The sequence below is a fragment of the Lucilia cuprina genome, chromosome 2 (assembly GCF_022045245.1).
Source record: "Lucilia cuprina isolate Lc7/37 chromosome 2, ASM2204524v1, whole genome shotgun sequence".
NCBI lineage: Eukaryota > Metazoa > Arthropoda > Insecta > Diptera > Calliphoridae > Lucilia > Lucilia cuprina.
Window position 1 is genome coordinate 50,001,055 of NC_060950.1, and position 21,811 is coordinate 50,022,865.

A 21,811-nucleotide genomic window follows, 5' to 3' on the forward strand; every position below is an offset into this window, starting at 1 on the left:
CGCTGGATCCCATAGTTATTTACTTGTGTATTATTACAATTTTCTAAATGGGCAGGGTTGTATTTAAAACGTATAAAATTATTTAATACTATAACCGACAACTAGATGGCGTTGTATACACTTACAGACGGTTACTTACAAAAACACATTATATTTACTTAAATGTTAATTATTTAAAAAAAATAACGTTTAATCCACAACAAAATAATATGAAATTCAATAAACACAACAAAATTCCATAATAATAATGATTATAATAATAATAATAATAATAATAATAATAATATATAATATAACAACATAATACGAAATTCAATACATTTTGATGTAGGCAAAAACGAGGGTTCCGACTTTTGTCGTCACACTACACTTGATCGACTCCTAAATTACACATTTAAAAAAATTACACATGCCCTTTTTTAATTTTTATTTAAACACAAAAAAACAATGAAACAAAAATAAATCATATATATATTTTTCTATACGAATATTTAAATAATTATAATTAATTCATTTATAAAAAAAATATAAAATTAGATTCATTTATAAAAAAAATATAAAATTAGATAATTAAAATATCTCTATATATACATATATAGTTATAACTGAGATCACTATTTCCAATTCTTTTTGATAATTGCTTGACTAGGTTCATAGTTTTCTTTACCGTTTCTTAAAATTCCTTCATTAGTAAAAAATGTATGCAATTGTTTCACAAAACATTCATTTCTTAAATCAGTTTTGCAATTTTTCAAATTACTAAAAATTCTTTCAGCAGAAGCATTTGAAAAAGGTAATATTAAAATAAAGTGAATTACTTTTTGTAGATTGGGAAACATTCTTCTAAAGAATTTTTTAATTTAAAAACTTTAGGCCAATAACAAATTTTGGTTTTATCTCTTGGAAAAAAGAGAAAAAATACAAATATTGCAAAAAATCGCCATTTTAATGATATTACATGAAAAGATGTTACAAATTCCCCAAAATTGTGGACCAAATGGTCCAAAAATATATCCATTCGGTTGATAGTTACCCCTTAAAACAATTTGTAGCAAAAAAACATTCGATTCTAATTTTTGTGTAATATATGTAATATAGTCAAATATGAAATACAGAAAAATTCGTATACTTTTGTGAGGTAATTTTATGGACTTTTTTTAAATAAGGCTAATTTAAGTAAATGTGAATTTTTAAAGTTTTCAAAAGCGTTATATCAAAGGTAAGGACAGTCTAAACAATTTAACAAATTACTTTATTAATTTTGCATACAAAATATGTTATTAAATTTGGTTTCTTTTCATACTATATCTAAATCCGAATACTTATGAGAGACACTATATGTATGTATTAAAAACCGGCTTTCAAAAAATCTCAAGAAAAGAACGGACACTTTTTACTTAAGTGTTTCAAAGGGAAAATAAATTTCTATGTATGTGTGTGGATCGTTTTGATATAAAAAAGTAATACTTATGTAAATACAATGAGATTTTAAATTACACTTAATTTACATATGAGATCAATTACACATAGGCTACACATGGAAATAAAATTACACACAATATGTGTAATTACACATGAAGTGGCAACACTGATACACATGGATGTTGGAGTTGTTATCACAGGGTATACAGAGACGTCACGAGCAAAAAGCTATTTCCCTCTCTTTCGCACAAAATGAATTCAATGATTTTTTAGCTGTATTTTATAAACCTCTTCTCACCAAACAATTTCAAAATCAAACAAAAGCTGATTTTAGACTTTTTCAATTGTCAAAAGTGACATCTATGTATACTTTGTGGTTGTTATGTAAAATTTGAGGAGTTAAGCTGTAATAATTTCATAAATATTCGAATTTATGCATTTAATGTCATGCTCCCTATTGCTACTCCGGCAAATTTTACCCTATATATTCACATGGATGTGCGTGAAAGGTTTAAAAAGTTAAAAGGACCAAGAAGGCAGCAAAATCATCTTTTTTACACATTTTTACACCCTAAACGTACACCAATCTGCTTTTTTAGGAGTAGATGCAGATGAATGCAAAATTTTGCTTGTATCTCTAGTTACAATCGATGTCAGCAGCTGCTACAATAGTCTTAACAATGTTGTTGGTATTTTCTATGCAAAAGCTCTATGCAACTCATACGACAATTTTTCATATGTTTTTTGAATGTTGTAAGAAATTTTAGTGTTGCCAATTGTTTATTTCAACATATAAACAAAAATTCAAACGATTTTAGCATAAAAAGCGATAAAGTGGTATCACTGAAATCAAAAACAAACAGGTGTTTACAAAAACAAAAAAAAAATTAAATTTTAATTAAAACAATTTATTTATTAGTTTAAAATGTGGGAAAAAGAAAATAAAAGAATTGAAAATTCAAAGAAATTAATTTGGTTTATTTCGCATGTTTAATTAATTTAATATTTTTAAATTTTCTTTTGACAATGTTATGTGTATTTACCTTCGCCTGGGTAACAATCTTGTCGCGATGCGAGGGCTTACGTACACTGTGTTGTCAGGGCCTTCTGAGTTTATTGGCTTCAAACCTCTACTCGCGGTGGGTTTTGGCTTATAAAGGGGTGTATAACTCATCCTGTCATGTTATGGCTGTAGCAATAAGCGGTTTACATAGCTTGTCGCTTTATTATCATGCCATAGATGATACGTGATTGCCCATTGCAGGTTCGCTCTTGATTGATAAGAGCTTTACTATTAGGGTATTACGTTATATAAGCACTTTTAAGGTCAAGGTGGTTGGAAGCAGTGCCGAGGTCCTGAATGGCTAATTAGTGCGTAAATAAATTAGTCGTTAACAGCTCCCCTCAGCGTCAGGGTAAAACGCTGTTGTAAGATAGTTGCCTAGTCCACGTATGCCGTCACTGCGTGGATGGTCCGTCCGAACGAGCATATTCGTGGGATCAAAATTGAGCCAAAAAATTTAAACAAAAAAAAAGGAGAGGAAGTAGCGGACAGAAAAGACGTACAATGTGACGAAAGGATAGTAGAGCTAGACACTACGGCTTTCAGGGACCGGACTAGTGAGGATGGTGGGGATACAGAACCATCTTTTGACGGAGGACTGACACTGACTGACATTCATGCTAGGATCTTGAAGCATGAAGAACAGATTCTAACGGACTGTAATGAGGACGACCTTCTAGAGTTGTCGAAGGACTCCTTTGGAGAATCCGGCGCCACACAGAAGTTCGGGGAGATGGATCTGTCATCCGACGGGGAACATAACACCACTGTGGTGTCTGCTCACGGTCGGATGACAGAATCATCCCCTCCTACTGACGTGGCCAAGGAAGACCAATGTAGCATCTCAGAAGAAGGTCGTCCACATGGCGTAAAGAACACCAATCTCGTTCGGCAAGCCGCCGTGGAGGAGTTGCCTAGAGCCCCTCCACGAGATCTTGCTAATGCTGGTCGAACAAAAGAGGATAGGGCAAAGAACGGCACCCGGAAATCTCTGGCCTTTCTGGCTAAGATGGAGCAGAGAGATCCGGCGTCGTTCTCATCAAAGGAGAAGTACCTCGTCAAGAAGCACAAGCATGACGTAGCTAGATTTGAAAGAATCTATGGTCCTGTTAGTGTTGTCTTGGGGTGGCCTTCTAAGGAACGGCAAGCAGGTAATGATGATGGCCAGGTATGCACTCACAAGGGTGTGGGGCCTTCAACATCGGCTGCTTGTCGTGACGAAAACAAAAAGGAGGATGGTGTTGTTGCTGCCGAACGGCAAGCAGGTAATGATGATGGCCAGGTATGCACTCACAAGGGTGTGGGGCCTTCAACATCGGCTGCTTGTCGTGACGAAAACAAAAAGGTAGATGGTGTTGTTGCTGCCGGAGCGCTCAGGGCCTCGGCGGGAGCTGCAGGTGGCAGCAAAACATCACCCAAAGTGGTTCCAGGGGCGAAGAGGGAAGGGAAACCTCCAGCTGCTTCTCCTAAGGGTCCTCAAAAGGGGGCCATTAGGAGAACCGTGTCTGGAGGTGGCCAGAACTCCAAGCTAAAGGGGCCCAGAAAATCTTCGTCGCTGAGTACGGCTGGTAGAAACCCGGCTAGCACCTCTAATGAGCCTCAAAAGGGGACCATTAAAAGAGCTAGATCTGGGGATGATCAGCCGACCTCATCAACGAAGAAGATGAAGAAATCCACGAGCCTGGATGGAAACTTTCGACCGGCTGTTATAGATCGGTCTGATCCGGATGGGAAGATCAGTCCCGAGCTTTGGCAGCTGGTCGAGGGCAGGTTCCTGGACGAAATCGCTGCATACAGTGGTAGCCCAGATGACGTATCCTTCAAGGGTGCAGACTGGACTAGGGGCATCAAGATTGTCAACTGTGGCAATAAAAATTCCTTTGAATTTTTAAGGGTTTGTGGATTAGCGATCACGGGATATACTTTGTTCGTCCCGTCCACTGAGGATAAGGTTAGAACTTGTATATTGGCAAAGAATGAACTTAATTTTCTAATATCTCATTCTTTTAGGAGCGGTGATCTAACCGTTATAAACAGAGAGGTCAAGGGTGAGCGGTTGCTCTCGGTGGCCTCAGTGTATATGCCGTATGAAGCTATAGAGCCGCCTGGAGTAGAGGTGATGGAGCTGACGGCGTATGCAAAGCGGAAGGGCGCTATCCTGTTACTAGGCTGTGATGCAAACGCACATCACAGTCAATGGGGCAGTGCTGACATAAATAAAAGAGGTGAGTTAGTGTTTAATTTCATTACTGCATGGAATCTTATTATCTGTAATAGGGGCAATATGCCAACGTTTAGGAATAGAGATACGGAAACAGTTATTGATATTACCCTTACTAACCAAAATGAGGATCTCATTAGGGATTGGAGGGTGCATACCGACTATTCGTTCTCTGACCTTAGCCGGATTACCTTCACAGTGAATTTGAGTAAATCCAAGCAGGAACCCTTTAGGGATCGTAGGAAAACCGACTGGATAAAATTCTACAACAGGGTCCGGTCAGGATTTTCGCAGATGGATATAAATATTCTGCGGTCCCTCGAATTGGATAAGGTTGTAGACAAATTTACCAATGTGTGTTAACGGAGAGCTATGAGCTATAATGCCCGTTGAGATTTCCGGGTAGACATAAGCAACCTAAGTGGTGAACCAGGGAACTACGTGATCAAAGGTCGACGGTTAGAAGGTTGTTTAATAAGGCAAAGCTTACTAGACTTCCAGAAGATTGGAACAACTACAAAGTGAGTTTCAATAAGTATAAGGGAGAGATCAAAAGAGCAAAACAGATATCATGGAGGAACTACTGTGAATCTGTTGGCAACGTAAATGAGATGTCTAGGTTCCGTAGAATTTTAGCCAAAGACCCCAAGGCCTTAGGTTACATTCAGCGTGAAGACAACTCGTGGACGGAGTCCAGCTCAGAGACACTCTCTTTGCTTATGGAAACTCACTTCCCAGGTTGTGCTGATATAGATGATAGGGACTCAAGTCAGGGGGTCCTAGGACCTGGGGCTTCTAGTTATTCATCTGGTCATATTGATGAAATAGTCACTAGGGACAAACTGGGCTGGGCGGTGAACACTTTTGACCCATATAAATCACCGGGTCCGGATGGTGTTTTTCCGGCCATGCTCTCTAATATTCCTGAAGACGCATTGGCACTTCTAGCTGATATTTTCAAGAGGTGTCTCCTCACGGGATACCTTCCAAGAAGGTGGAGAGAGGTTAGGGTAATCTTTATTCCTAAGGCCGGTAGGGCATGCCACTCGAAACCTAAGGATTTCAGGCCTATCAGCTTATATTTTTACTGAAGACTTTAGAACGACTGATAGATCTTTATATCAGGAGCAATATAGATACCCGTCTTATTAGCAATGCTCAACATGCCTACCTAAAGGGTAAGTCGGTTGAGAGTGCGTTACATGAGGTGGTTGGTTGTATTGAGCACGGTCTAGAGCATAGGGAATATACTCTAGTCGCGTTTCTAGACATAGAGGGCGCCTTTAACAACATTAAAATAGAGGCCATCAGAGAGTCGTTAGTCGTACTCGGAGTTCAGGATTTCCTAGTGAGTTGGATAGTATCGATGCTTGATAGCAGAATTATCAACTCAACCTTAGGGGATGATAGGATTCGTAAACGAGTTACCAGGGGTACACCACAAGGAGGAGTGTTATCTCCCCTACTATGGTTACTGGCGGTCAACTCTATCCTAAGGATCTTTGAATCTAAAGGTAGGAAGATAGTCGCTTATGCGGATGACGTGGTGCTACTGGTCAAAGGTAAATTTCTCCCGACGATAAGTGAGGTCATGCAGTCAGCACTAAGTGATCTATCAACCTGGGCAAACAGGAATGGGTTGGGTGTGAATCCATCTAAGACGGAGCTAGTACTTTTCACTAGGAAATATAAAGTTGAGAGTTTTAGCTTGCCGAGATTAGACAGCATTGAACTGAAATTATCAGAGGGAGCCAAGTATCTAGTCACCTTCCTCGACCAAAAATTGTCTTGGAAGAAGAATATACAGGAACGGCTTAAAAAGGGGCTCAATGTCTATTACACGTGCAGAAACTCCATTGGTAAGAATTGGGGTTTGCGACCGGACATGGTAAATTGGATTTACACGTCGGTAGTAAGGCCCATCATTACCTATGGTTGTACTGTGTGGTGGGTAGGAATGAGGAAATGCAGCTACAGATTAATACTCAGTAAGGCTCAAAGGTGTGCTTCTATCGGCATAACAGGTGCCAGGGGCAGTACACCGCAAGCAGCATTGGATATTATTCTGAATCTGCTCCCAATTAAGAAATATATTGAGAGTGTAGCAGCTAGGAACTTATTCAGACTGTTTGAATCAGCTCTAGTAAGACCAAAGCGGGTAGGCCACACTAGAATACTGTACGAGGCAGGTCTAACAGGAATTGAGGGAAGTACGGAGGGTATTTCTGATCATTTGGTTACGACCCTGGACTTCGGAGTAACACCTTCAATAGTGATTCCTAGTAGGGATGAGTGGGAAGGATCCGAAGTACTGTTTGAGGGGTGTGCAGTTTTTACTGACGGATCTAAGATGGACTCTGGCACAGGTGCCGGGGTTTATTTGGGAGACAACAATATAAGAGTGTCCTACAGACTTCCGGATGAATGTAGCGTTTTTCAAGCGGAAATCCTGGCTATATGGAAATCCGTGGAAATTATTAAGACACACATTACTAGGGGGTCGGAAGTGACGATTTACGTTGATAGTCAGGCAGCTCTTAAAGCTTTGCAGTGTAAAACGTTGCATTCTAGCTTGGTAAATAGCTGCAAAAAGGACCTGGAAGGGTTAGTCAGGTTATACACACTCAGGCTGTGTTGGGTACCGGGACACTGTGACATACAGGGCAATGAGATTGCAGATGAATTGGCCCGACAGGACACGGATCTGGAGCTCGATAGAAGGGTCAACTCGGTAAAACCCCCCATTTGCCATTACTATAGACTAATTTCCGAATACTTCAAAAAAACCACCAACCAATCCTGGTACAGTAGACTGGATTGTAGGGTTTCTAGGACACTATGGCCGAAGTTAAATCCAAAAGCAACCAGAATGCTATTAGGATTGGACAGGAAGAGTACAAGGATTTTAGTAGGGGTAATAACCGGACACTGCTCAATTGGAGCCTTTAGGGGTAATGGGGTCGGTAACACACAGGATTTTTGCAGGTTGTGTGAGGACGAAGAGGAACTGGAGACAGTAGAGCATATTTTATGCCACTGTCCCAGATTACAGAGTCTGAGACTGAAGTGGCTAGGTAAAAGATTCCACGATGAACTAGGAGATGTAGCAGGGTGTAACGTAGGCGCCATTATGGGCTTCATTAGGGGAACTTTTTGGATTTTCAGTTAATAGACAATTAAGGATTTCCCTTTCTGTTCTCTTTTTGAAGGGAAAATCTCACTCTTCTCATCTCTCCTTTTTTCTGTTTTCTTCTGTTTTCTCCCTGTCTTTTATTAAAGGGATTCACAATGGACTATTGGGTCTCCGAGTGGATGTATACATTGATATACAACCCTTTTAAACTAAACTATGTGTATTTGTTTTGATTGTTTTTTTTTATTAAGAACATAAACTTATAACATACTGCAAAGATCTGTTCACAATCACTGTTACTACACCTTAATAGGTACAATATACAACTTGATTGTGAATTAAACAATTATGTAATTTTAATTATATCGTAGGCATAACACTCTTATGTTAATTTCAAAGTAAAAATAATCTGGCGTGTTTTAAAAAGAGATATACAAATTTCTAATTTTATGTATAAGAAAATGATAGAAATATAATTTGCTGGATTGTGGAGTACTCCAGCATTGTGGACGTATCCAAAGTATATTAATAAAGTACCGGCATCTGAACATTTACCGTTATATTAAAATTACCGTTTTTGCTACCTTTGTAAATAATGATGTAGGAGTGGTGTCGCACGTTTTAGTCTTCTTGGCACAGGGTATACTTGTGCTTTGTACTTTGTGCTTCTTAGCAAATAACTACCTCTGGAGTAAAGATATAATTTATTTATTTATTTTTTTTTTTGTTTGTTTTAATTAGGTTAGCGGTGCATTAAGCACTCATATTGCCAGGTTATCTCACGTTTGTTCAGAGAAAACCCCACCAAACGACCTATACCTTCATATAGGAAGTTGGAGCATCCGGACTTAATTTCATCAAAAGTAATAATGGCCTCCACCAGAAAAAGTTTTAGAGTTTAAATGGTCTCCACCAGTGTATATTTGAGTTTAAATTGTCTCCACCAGGTTATATCGTGAGTATTTTAAAAACATAACCTCACTATGAGGTAAAACGAAAGCACGCGTTTAATGAAGACTACGCATTATTCAAAACAGTTATACGAAGTAGTGCATTAAATTACCCCATGTCTATATTAGACAAATATTTCTTACGATACTTGACAAAACGTCGACTGAAAAATTGTCAGTTTTTTGTTTATTGGCATGCATAGGGGTTACAAAATGCCGATTTTATCACGACAACCCACAGATAATTTTATTGAAATAATGCTATATTTAATAAAAACGATTAAAATTAAATGCAAATTTTGTAAATAAACACTAATTTCACTAAAACTTATGTTTAAAATGAATTTTAATAGCACAAAAACAAAATTATACACAAATTTTACGGTAAAATGACGTTTATTATCAAGACAACGTTGTCTAAACAATTGTTTAGACAACACTGTTATAACGAGGTCATAACGCTAATAAATGCCGTCTGTACTTGCTCATTTGTTATCATGATAACAATTTGACGTTTAGCATAATTAATATTTGTCTAATATAGACACGGGGTTAGTGCGGGGTGAGAAGTAATTCTGTCGAAAGCCCAGCAACAAGCACAAGCCTGACCGTCCTTAAGAAATAAAAACGATGACGCGAGAGTTGTTCCCCAACTCAGACCTGAATTACAACTGATATCACAGGGTATACAGCAAAAAAAAAATAAAATTCGCAAAGTCGACTTTTTGCATTTAGTTAAAAGTCGACTTTTTACATTTTATGCAAAGTTGATTTTTCATCGACATAAAGAAAACAACCCGACGAAAAACAAACCGTAACAGCTGTTTTATCAAAATAAACATTTTTTTGGTGTGGTGAGTTTTTTTTTTTTTGTTTACAAATATGTGCTTCTTCACGTGAAAAAGACGCAAAAACTCGTTTTCATTATTTACATTTTCAATATGTGTTTATGCACGTGGAAAAAATTCAAAAAAATTGATTTTCATGATTTACATTAAAAAAAATATTTTTGATCAAATAAAATATGTGTATAAATGTGGAAAGGAACAAATCTGATAAAATATAAATATAATTGGGATTATATCGTTACAGAATGCCTTTTAATAAAAAACATTCAAAAAATGTTACTATGGTCATATATATAAAATGATATATAAGTGCTATCGGACGATCTTGTGCACGATAAAAACCTATATAGAACTTTAAGTTGGAAGTGTAGAAATCGGATGGCATACATTTTTTTCCGGATTTCATCGTTCTAGGGTGTGTACTACAACAACAAACTTTTTTTTTACAAAAAAGTTACTATAGCCGTATATATAAAATGATATATAACTGCTATCGGACGATCTTGTGCACGATAAAAACCTATATAGAACTTTAAGTTGGAAGTGTAGAAACCGGATGGCATACATTTTTTTCCGGATTTCATCGTTCTAGGGTGTGTACTACAACAACAAACTTTTTTTTTACAAAAAAGTTCCTATAGCCGTATATATAAAATGATATATAACTGCTATCGGACGATCTTGTGCACGATAAAAACCTATATAGAACTTTAAGTTGGAAGTGTAGAAATGGGATGACATACATTTTTTTCCGGATTTCATCGTTCTAGGGTGTGTACTACAACAACAAACTTTTTTTTTACAAAAAAATGTAACTATGGCCGTATATATAAAATGATATATAACTGCTATCGGACGATCTTGTGCACGATAAAAACCTATATAGAACTTTAAGTCAGAAGTGTAGAAATCGGATGACATACATTTTTTTCCGGATTTCATCGTTCTAGGGTGTGTACTACAACAACAAACTTTTTTTTTACAAAAAATGTTACTATAGCCGTATATATAAAATGATATATAACTGCTATCGGACGATCTTGTGCACGATAAAAACCTATATAGAACTTTAAGTTGGAAGTGTAGAAATCGGATGGCATACATTTTTTTCCGGATTTCATCGTTCTAGGGTGTGTACTACAACAACAAACTTTTTTTTACAAAAAATGTTACTATAGCCGTATATATAAAATGATATAAAACTGCTGTCGGACGATCTTGTGCACGATAAAAACCTATATAGAACTTTAAGTTGGAAGTATAGAAATCGGATGGCATACATTTTTTCCGGATTTCATCGTTCTATGGTGTGTACTACAACAACAAACTTTTTTTTACAAAAAATGTTACTATAGCCGTATATATAAAATGATATAAAACTGCTATCGGACGATCTTGTGCACGATAAAAACCTATATAGAACTTTAAGTTGGAAGTGTAGAAATGGGATGACATACATTTTTTCCGGATTTCATCGTTCTAGGGTGTGTACTACAACAACAAACTTTTTTTTCACAAAAAATGTTACTATGGCCGTATAAGTAAAATGATATATATGTAACTGCTATCGGACGATCTTGTGAACGATAAAAACTTATATAGAACTTTAAGTTGGAAGTGTAGAAATCGGATGGCATAAATTTTTTCCGGATTTCATCGTTCTAGAGTGTGTACTACAACAGCAAACTTTTTTTTACAAAAAATGTTACTATGGTCGTATATATAAAATGATATATAACTGCTATCGGACGATCTTGTGCACGATAAAAACCTATATAGAACTTTAAGTTGGAAATGTAGAAATGGAATGGCATGCATTTTTTCCGGATTTCATCGTTCTAGGGTGTGTACTACAACAACAAACATTTCTTTTAAAAAAAATTTTACTATGGCCGTATATATAAAATGATATATAACTGCTATCGGACGATCTTGTGCACGATAAAAACCTATATAGAACTTTAAGTTGGAAGTGTAGAAATGGGATGGCATACACTTTTTCCGGATTTCATCGTTCTAGGGTGTGTGCTACAACAACAAACTTTTTTTTAAGTTACTATGGGCGTATATATAAAATGATATATAACTGCTATCGGACGATCTTGTGCACGATAAAAACCTATATAGAACTTTAAGTTGAAAGTGTAGAAATGGGATGGCATACATTTTTTTCGGATTTCATCGTTCTAGGGAGTGTACTACAACAACAAACTTTTTTTTACAAAAAATGTTACTATGGCCGTATATATAAAATGATATATAACTGCTATCGGACGATCTTGTGCACGATAAAAACCTATATAGAACTTTAAGTTGGAAGTGTAGAAATCGGATGACATACATTTTTTTCCGGATTTCATCGTTCTAGGGTGTGTACTACAACAACAAACTTTTTACAAAAAATAATACTATGGGCGTATATATAAAATGCTATATAACTGCTATCGGACGATCTTGTGCACGATAAAAACCTATATATAACTTTAAGTTGGAAGTGTAGAAATGGGATGGCATACACTTTTTTCCGGATTTCATCGTTCTAGGGTGTGTACTACAACAACAAACTTTTTTTTTACAAAAAATGTTACTATGGGCGTAAATATAAAATGATATATAACCGCTATCGGACGATCTTGTGCACGATAAAAACCTATATAGAACTTTAAGTTGGAAATGTAGAAATCGGATGGCATAAATTTTTTTCGGATTTCATCGTTCTAGGGTGTGTACTACAACAACAAACTTTTTTTTACAAAAAATGTTACTATAGCCGTATATATAAAATGATATAAAACTGCTGTCGGACGATCTTGTGCACGATAAAAACCTATATAGAACTTTAAGTTGGAAGTATAGAAATCGGATGGCATACATTTTTTCCGGATTTCATCGTTCTAGGGTGTGAACTACAACAACAAACTTTTTTTTTACAAAAAATGTTACTATAACCGTGTATATAAAATGATATAAAACTGCTATCGGACGATCTTGTTCACGATAAAAATCTATATAGAAGTGTAGAAATGGGATGGCATACATTTTTTTCCGGATTTCATCGTTCTAGGGTGTGTACTACAACAACAAACTTTTTTTTACAAAAATTGTTATTATGGCCGTGTATATAAAATGATATATAACTGCTATCGGACGATCTTGTGCACGATAAAAACCTATATAGAACTTTAAGTTGGAAGTGTAGAAATCGGATGGCATACATTTTTTTCCGGATTTCATCGTTCTAGGGTGTGTACTACAACAACAAACTTTTTTTTTACAAAAAAGTTACTATAGCCGTATATATAAAATGATATATAACTGCTATCGGACGATCTTGTGCACGATAAAAACCTATATAGAACTTTAAGTTGGAAGTGTAGAAATCGGATGGCATACATTTTTTTTCCGGATTTCATCGTTCTAGGGTGTGTACTACAACAACAAACTTTTTTTTTACAAAAAATGTAACTATGGCCGTATATATAAAATGATATATAACTGCTATCGGACGATCTTGTGCACGATAAAAACCTATATAGAACTTTAAGTTGAAGTGTAGAAATCGGATGATATACACATTTTTTTTCCGGATTTCATCGTTCTAGGGTGTGTACTACAACAACAAACTTTTTTTTACAAAAAATGTACTATACCGGTTTTATAAAATGATATATAACTGCTATCGGACGAAAATATTAATGCCATCCGATTTTACACTTCCACTTAAAAAAAAGTTTTTTTTAGGTTCTATATAGGTTTTTTATCGTGCACAAGATCGTCCGATAGCAGTTATATATCATTTTATATATACGGCATAGTAACATTTTTTGTAAAAAAAAAAGTTTGTTGTTGTAGTACACACCCTAGAACGATGAAATCCGGAAAAAAATGTATGCCATATCCGATTTCTACACTTCCAACTTAAAGTTCTATATAGGTTTTTATCGTGCACAAGATCGTCCGATAGCAGTTATATATCATTTTATATATACGGCTATAGTAACATTTTTTTTAAAAAAAAAGTTTGTTGTTGTAGTACACACCCTAGAACGATGAAATCCGGAAAAAATGTATATCATCCGATTTCTACACTTCCAACTTAAAGTTCTATATAGGTTTTTATCGTGCACAAGATCGTCCGATAGCAGTTATATATCATTTTATATATACGGCTATAGTAACATTTTTTGTAAAAAAAAAGTTTGTTGTTGTAGTACACACCCTAGAACGATGAAATCCGGAAAAAAATGTATGCCATCCCATTTCTACACTTCCAACTTAAAGTTCTATATAGGTTTTTATCGTGCACAAGATCGTCCGATAGCAGTTATATATCATTTTATATATACGGCCATAGTAACATTTTTTGTAAAAAAAAAGTTTGTTGTTGTAGTACACACCCTAGAACGATGAAATCCGGAAAAAATGTATGCCATCCGGTTTCTACACTTCCAACTTAAAGTTCTATATAGGTTTTTATCGTGCACAAGATCGTCCGATAGCAGTTATATATCATTTTATATATACGGCTATAGTAACTTTTTTTGTAAAAAAAAGTTTGTTGTTGTAGTACACACCCTAGAACGATGAAATCCGGAAAAAAATGTATGCCATCCGATTTCTACACTTCCAACTTAAAGTTCTATATAGGTTTTTATCGTGCACAAGATCGTCCGACAGCAGTTTTATATCATTTTATATATACGGCTATAGTAACATTTTTTGAATGTTTTTTATTAAAAGGCATTCTGTAATGATATAATCCCAAATATATTTATTTTTATCAGATTTGTTCCTTTCCACATTTATATGCATATTTTAATTGATCAAAATATTTTTTTTTTTTTTAATGTAAATCATGAAAATCAATTTTTTTGAATTTTTTCCACGTGCATAAACTCATATTGAAAATGTAAATAATGAAAACAAGATATTGCGTCTTTTCAACGTGCAGACACACATATTTGTAAACAAAAATAACTCACCACACCAAAAAAAATGTTTATTTTGATAAAACAGCTGTTACGGTTTGTTTTATTTTTCGTCGGGTTGTTTTCTTTATGTGCGTCTGTTACGGTTAGTTTATTTTTCGTCGGGTTGTTTTCTTTATGTGCGTTGATTTTTCGACTTTTTCATTTAGTTATAAGTCGACTTTTAGATTTTTGACATATAGTATTTTATAAATAGTCGACTTTTTCCGACTTACCGCTTTTTTTAAATTTTTGACTTTTTTCTACTATTTTCGAGTTTTCGACTTTTTCCGACTTTTTCGACATTTATTTTTTAATATACGTTTTAGTGAAATTATGAAATGATATCTGAGTTGTTATGATAAAATCATCATTTTGTTACGCCTATGTATTAACATAGACAAAAATCTATCAATTTTTCTGCCGTGATAAATATTCGTCTAGTATAGACATTGGACTTTTTATTGTTGTTACCAGGCTGTACTGAATATAAGGTGACATCACTACCCCAGCTGGTTATAGTTTACAATTTTTTTTACATAGAATTGTATACAAGCTTAACTCGCACTTTTGCCAATAAAAAAAAATTGACAATCGTGAGTTTACTCTCAAGTGCTGTTACCTTATTAAGTATACCGTGGTTGTCTATTAATGCTTATTTTCACCAGCTATTTTAGCACTAAGTATACAGAGATGTCACTTTTGACATTTGAAAAAGTCTAAAATCAGCTTTTGTTTGAATTTGAAATTGTTTGGTGAGAAGAGGTATATATAATACAGCTAAAAAAAATCATTGAATTCGTTTTGTGCGAAAGAGAGGGAAATAGCTTTTTGCTCGTGACGTCTCTGTATACCCTGTGATTTTAGTTGACGTGTTTGTTAGTATAATCACAGGGTATACTTTGTGGTATAATTGTAAAACTTAAAAATCATTCGTAATATAAAAAATATAAATAATGGTGGAAATAAAAGCAGTTTTGGAAAAATTTTACAATGACTACATAAGCAAAACGCCTAAGAAGTTGAAAATAGTTGATATTTATCTTGCTTATATATTGCTTACCGGCATAATTCAATTCGTTTATTGTTGTATGGTTGGCACATTTCCCTTCAATTCTTTTCTCTCTGGATTTATCAGTACCGTGAGCTGTTTTGTACTGGGTGTGTGCTTAAGATTACAAGCAAATCCACAGAACAAAAATGTGTTTGCAGGAATTTCACCAGAACGAGGATTTGCTGACTTCATTTTTGCCCATGTAATTTTACATTTAGTTGTAATGAACTTCATTGGATAAAAATAAAGCATTTAAAAATAAAAGCATTGATATTTTATATGCCGCAGAATTAAAACTAAGGAGATTTGGACGCGTTTTTCTATTGAAGTAACGCTAGGGCCCTAGATACCTACAGTGTCTCATTCGAATTTAGGTAAACCATGAAAAGAAACCAAATTTAATAATATATTTTGTGTGCAAAAAAATAAATTAGTTTGTTATATTGTCTAGACAGTCCTTAGGTTTCATATCACGCTTTTTAAAACTTGAAAAGTTTACATTTACATAAATTAGTTTTTTTTTTTTTTTTAAGTCGATAAAATTGCCTCACAAAAGTATACGAATTTTTCCTGTATTTCATATTTGATCATATTATACGAAACACAAATTTTAGAATCGAATGGTTTTTATGCTTTAAATTGTTTTAAGGGGTTACTATCAGACGAAATGATATATTTTTGACCCATTTGGTCCACAATTTTTGGGGATTTGTACCCTTTTTTATGAAATAAAAAATTAAAATGGCGATTTTTGGCAAAAATTGTAGTATTTTCTCTTTTTTTCTAGAAATAAAACCGAATTTTGATATTGGGATTTAATAGACCCCTTGGAGTATCTAAAAATAGTTTTTTTGTTACAAGAATCTGTATATCAAAGATATATTATTGATATCATTAATCTGTCGCTAATTTAATATATCGGAACTTAAGTCCGTTTTCATAATACAAGGTCAAAATTTTTCGGGAAAAGTTTTCTTGTATATATTTTTTATATATCAGTTTTTATATATTTTAAGTTTTCAATGTGGAAGCGTACAACTCCAAAACATGCCTCGAAGAAACACCATTCAATATGGTAGTATCATTATTTTTATATACCAATGACGCCCAGGCTGCATGCCACTATATCATTATTTGTAAAGGCATGTTATGGAATTGTATACCAAATTGTATTGAAAATTTAAAATATATTAGTGCTAATATGTACATGAGTGTATACTAGCCAACTTTGTAAGAAAATATCGACCATAGTGGTACGAAAAGGGACTTAAGATCCATACAATTCAATTAGAAACTGAAGAACGATACCAAAAATACTTCTTGGAACTTTTAAGTACAGATCCTTATAAAAAATTATTATTTTTATATTCCTCAAGGGGTGTATTAAATCCTCATATTAAAGTTTGGTTTTATTTCTGAAAAAAGATTGTAAAAATGAATCTTAAATAAATAAAAAAAATAAAAAAAGGAAAAAAATTGAAAATATGGTCAAAAATCGCCATTTTAATGATTTACATGAAAAGATGGTACAAATGCTCCAAAATTGTGGAACAAATTGGCCAAAAATATACAATTTCGGTTGATAGTAACCTCTTAACACAATTTTAAGCAAAAAACCACTCGTTTATAATTTTTGTGTTTCGTATAATATGGTCATATATTAAATACATGAAATATTCGAATACTATGTGAGGCAATTTTATGGACTTTTTTTTAAAAAAGTTAAATTAATTGAGGTAAATGTAATTTTTTCAAATTTTAAAGAGTGTGATATTATCCTTAGGACTTTCTAGGCAATATAACAAATTTATTTATTTCACACACAAAAATATTATTAAATTATGCTTCTTTTCAAAGTACAACCACATTCGAATACTTATGTGAGAGACTGAATACCAGATGTACTTAAATAATGACTGCGTTCTTAATTGCAGTTTAATTTCAATTTGCACTGCATTTACGAACACAAGCAATAAGTTTAGAAGCGTAAAAACATTTGTCAGTTCTTCTATAGTTTCATTATTTTTAGAAGCCGGTATTCGTTGTTAGATCTTACAAGGTTGTGATAAAAATGTTCATAAAATGCTTAACTTTGGCGTTTTAAAACATTATTTCAAGCCAAACCGATTGTTACACATTTTCTGAACATTTTTCTGCCAACGTTGTAAGATATGACGGCCGTGTTTCACAACATTAACCCATTAGATTCCAACCATCTTAAAATCAACAAATTTAAATTATTTGTTGCAAAATGTATCTTATTATGGGTTAATTTAAAATAGAATTTAAGAATAAATAATTTTTAAATTTTGGAAATGCGATTTTTGGACTGTACTCGCTGTACTCACTGATAAACGGATATGTGTATCATCGGAAAGGTCTTTGACAAAATTAACCCATAGAGAACCAGGGTGAATATTTTTGTTTTTTTATTTTATTTTTTTTTTTTTTTTGCAAAAGTACCGTTATCTCAAAAATAAATCGATAGAATTGTGAAAAAAGCCGTATAGCGTCAAAGACTTTTTCAATGATACCCATATCGACCATATCAGTGATCAAGATATATTTTTCATAACTGCTCTCAGAACGTAAAATGCTACAAGGTAGTAAAAAAACTCTAACAAGTAAGAGATTCGGCTATGCCGAATCTTATATACCCACCATCAAATCACTGCCATATAAATAAACTTTGATATTTTGAATATATTATTATTGTTAAGCCAGTAATGAGCATTAAAGTAATTTTCTTAAAGGGACCTTATACGGGGTTAAGGTAATTATGGACCGATCCTCATAAAATATGGTAGAAAGATTTTAGCTTAAAAAAATTAGTTCATATCGAATTGCATTGCGGTATTCGTATTTTTCTCGTTGCGGTCATTTTCTGAGGGGAAATTTATATGGCGTGGGGTTGTAATGAACTGATCCGCATACAAATTGGTGAAAATTTCAGTTCATATAGAATTTATCAGTGTCGAATTTCATTTACGCCAGTAATGAGCGTTTAAGTGATTTTCTGATGGTGATCTTAAATGAAGGGTAGGGTCAATTATGGACCGATCCCCACAAAATTTTGTAGAGAGATGTTAGCTTATACAAAACTATATAGAATTTCATCGTTTTACTCGTTTTTTAGGCCAGTAATGAGCGTTAAAGTGATTTTCTGTTAGGGATCTTATATGCGGGATAGGGTTATTTAAGAACCGACCCACATACAATTTGGTGGAAAGGTTTTGGCCTCTAAGATACTTATTTGTGTCAAAGTTCTTTGCTATACTCATAGTTTTACGCCAATAATGAGCGTTAGACATTTTCAGAAGGGGACTTTATATGGGCGGGTAGGGTTAATAATGGACGATCAACATAAAATTTGGTAGAGATTTAAACTTACTTCTGTGAAATTTCATCGTTACACTCTTATTTTTAAGCCAGTAATGAGCCTTAATGTCATTTTATGGAGGGGACCTTATATAGGGAGTAGGGTCAATTATGGACCGATCCACATAAAATTTGGTTTTGGCTTCTATGATACTTATGTCAAATTTCTTCGCTATACTCGTATATTTACGCCGATAATAAGCGATAAAGTAATTTTCTGAATTGAAATTTTCATCGTTTTATTCGTATGTTTAAGCCAGTAATCAGAATTATAGTAATTTTTGAAAGGGGACCTCATAAACAACGAATTTGTGAATGTTTGAAGCTTTTTACACAATATTCCGGGGGTTACATTTGTATGGGGGCTATGTGAAATCGTTAACCGATTTTGCCCATTTTTAATACCAAACATTTCTGATTAATAAAAAATATTTTGGGAAAATTTCATCATATCTCTATTTTTGTGGACGCTATCTGCTAACAACAGACAGACGGACGGACATAGCTAGGTCGTGTTAGAATCTTACGAGGTCCCAGAATATATATACTTTATGGGGCCTGTGAACATTATTTCGATGTGTTACACACGGAATGACAAAATCAATATACCCCCATTTTTTTTTGATGGTGGGTATAAAAATCAGATGTAGAAGAGGGAAATCGTAAATTTGTATAACAAATGTACAATCAAAGTTGGCTAACATGATTTGACAAAGATTACATAAAAACAAGTAAGAAAGTATAGTCGGGCGTGGTCGACCATATGATACCCTACACCAGTTATGAATATTAAATGTGATTTATTTTTCATAATAAAGCAATTATATTCAATATTCCCTTGTACCGATACATTTAAGCAATTTATGAATGAAAAACTAATTTTCTGAAAAAGGCTTTATATGGGAGCTAGGGGCAAATATGGACCAAGCCGATAAAATTTTGTGAATATATTTATATTTACATAATATTTTATTGTGCTGAATTGCATCGCGATATTTGTGTTTATAAGTTAATTTGGGACATTCAAGTAATTTTCTGAAGAGGACTTTGTATGGGAGCTAGGGACAAATGGGGGCCCGATCATTGTGAAATTTGACAGGGTCATCAAGACTTCTATAAAACTTAGTTGTTCCGTATTTTATCGATATATCTGTATATTTAACATAATTATGAGCTCAGAAGCCCTTTTAGGGGGGTTCTGTTCTATGGGGGAAAGGTGAAATAATGGACCGATTTTAACCATTTTCAAGGCTTCGTCCTTGGGTCAAATAAAACGTGCGTGCCAAATTTCATCCAATTATCTTGAAAATTGCGACCTGTACCTTGCGCACAAGGTTTACATGGACAGCCAGCCAGACGGACGGACATAGCTTAATCGACTCAGAAAACGATTCTAAGCCGATGGTATACTTTAAGGTCTAGGATGAAATTTTTATATGTTACAAACATCAGCACAAATCCAATATACCCTCCAACTAAAAGTGGTGTAGGTATATACTTATTACAGTGTTACTAAAAAATATTTTATTTAGCTGGACAAATTAAATTTTAGCTTGAAACTGGACAAAGCATCAAAAAAGCTGGACATCCAGCCAAGTCCAGCCAGGCTGGCAAACCTAGTCATATATGAAATACAGGAAGAATTCGAATACTTTTTTTAAAAAAAGTTAAATCAATTGAGGTAAATGTAATTTTTCCGAATTTTAAAGAGTGTGATATTTTACCTTAGGGCATAAAAAACAAATTTAATTATTCATTTCACACACAAAAAAATATTATAAATTATGTTTCTTTTCAAAGTAAAACCAAATTCGAATACTTATGTGAGACACTGTATGTATATTTAAAATTATGTATATATATTTTTTTCTTCGCTCCAGTTCATTCATTATTGTAAGATAATTGTATGTAATATGTAATAATTAATAGAAATGTGACATATGTACATATATGTATATGCATATGAAAAAACGTACATGTATTATAAATTTTTTGCCATCCTGTTACAAATTTCTAAGATACCTATATATAATTTAATACTCCACATAAAAATTAAACATTAATTTAATATACATTCAATTTTTCAAAAATTTTCTAATTAAAATTTGGTTATTTCATGCATATATTTTCCCATAATATACATTAAACATTTACACAGAAAAAAGTTTCAGCATAAATACTATGAACTGCTTTCATTGATAAAAGTTAATAATATTTAAGAATAAGTTCCTAAATTGTATGAATTTTTTATTTTTTTTAAACATAATCTAGCCTTGACTTAAAATATTTCAAATGTATTTTTATTTTCTATTTGTTAAACAAAATGTTTGAAATTTTCTTAAGAAAATTTGTGTTTATGATTTAGAATAAAATCGATGAAGTCTGCGCGTAATTGGCGGGATTTTATGAAGAAAATATATTTTGGTATGTTTGCTGATGTTTTCTTGTTTAGGATTTAGTTTTTCAGCATTTCATTTATATCTTTTTAATTATACAAAATACTAATAAAGGATTATTATCTACTAAATATGGAAACAGATTAGTAGATAATAGACTTTTTTGGCAATTTGTTCATGAATATTGCGGAAAAAAAGTAAAAATTCCAAAAAATTCGTCATGTACAAATTAATACATTCTATGAATTTTAATATTTAAATGAAAAAGGTTTGGGAAAAAAGATTTGATGTTCGAATCATACAATTATTCATACAATTAATTACATTCATTCAGTTATGTATTATTTTTTTCTGTGTATAGAAACATAGATACAAACGT

General features: G+C 33.6%; 2 protein-coding genes across 2 annotated transcripts; both read left to right on the plus strand.

Annotated features, from left to right (window-relative positions):
* The first annotated feature begins 3,482 nt into the window (after positions 1-3,482).
* Positions 3,483-4,666, plus strand: LOC124418548. The gene is made up of 3 exons (XM_046945188.1): positions 3,483-3,636; positions 3,751-4,436; positions 4,496-4,666. Exons 1-3 carry the CDS (start codon positions 3,495-3,497, stop codon positions 4,502-4,504), a joined length of 837 nt encoding a protein of 278 aa, XP_046801144.1. The 5' UTR covers positions 3,483-3,494; the 3' UTR covers positions 4,505-4,666.
* A 10,737-nt stretch (positions 4,667-15,403) lies between these two features.
* Positions 15,404-15,922, plus strand: LOC111691021 (dolichyl-diphosphooligosaccharide--protein glycosyltransferase subunit DAD1). The gene has a single exon (XM_023453642.2). It carries the CDS (start codon positions 15,561-15,563, stop codon positions 15,897-15,899), a length of 339 nt encoding a protein of 112 aa, XP_023309410.1. The 5' UTR covers positions 15,404-15,560; the 3' UTR covers positions 15,900-15,922.
* Positions 15,923-21,811: the final 5,889 nt, after the last annotated feature.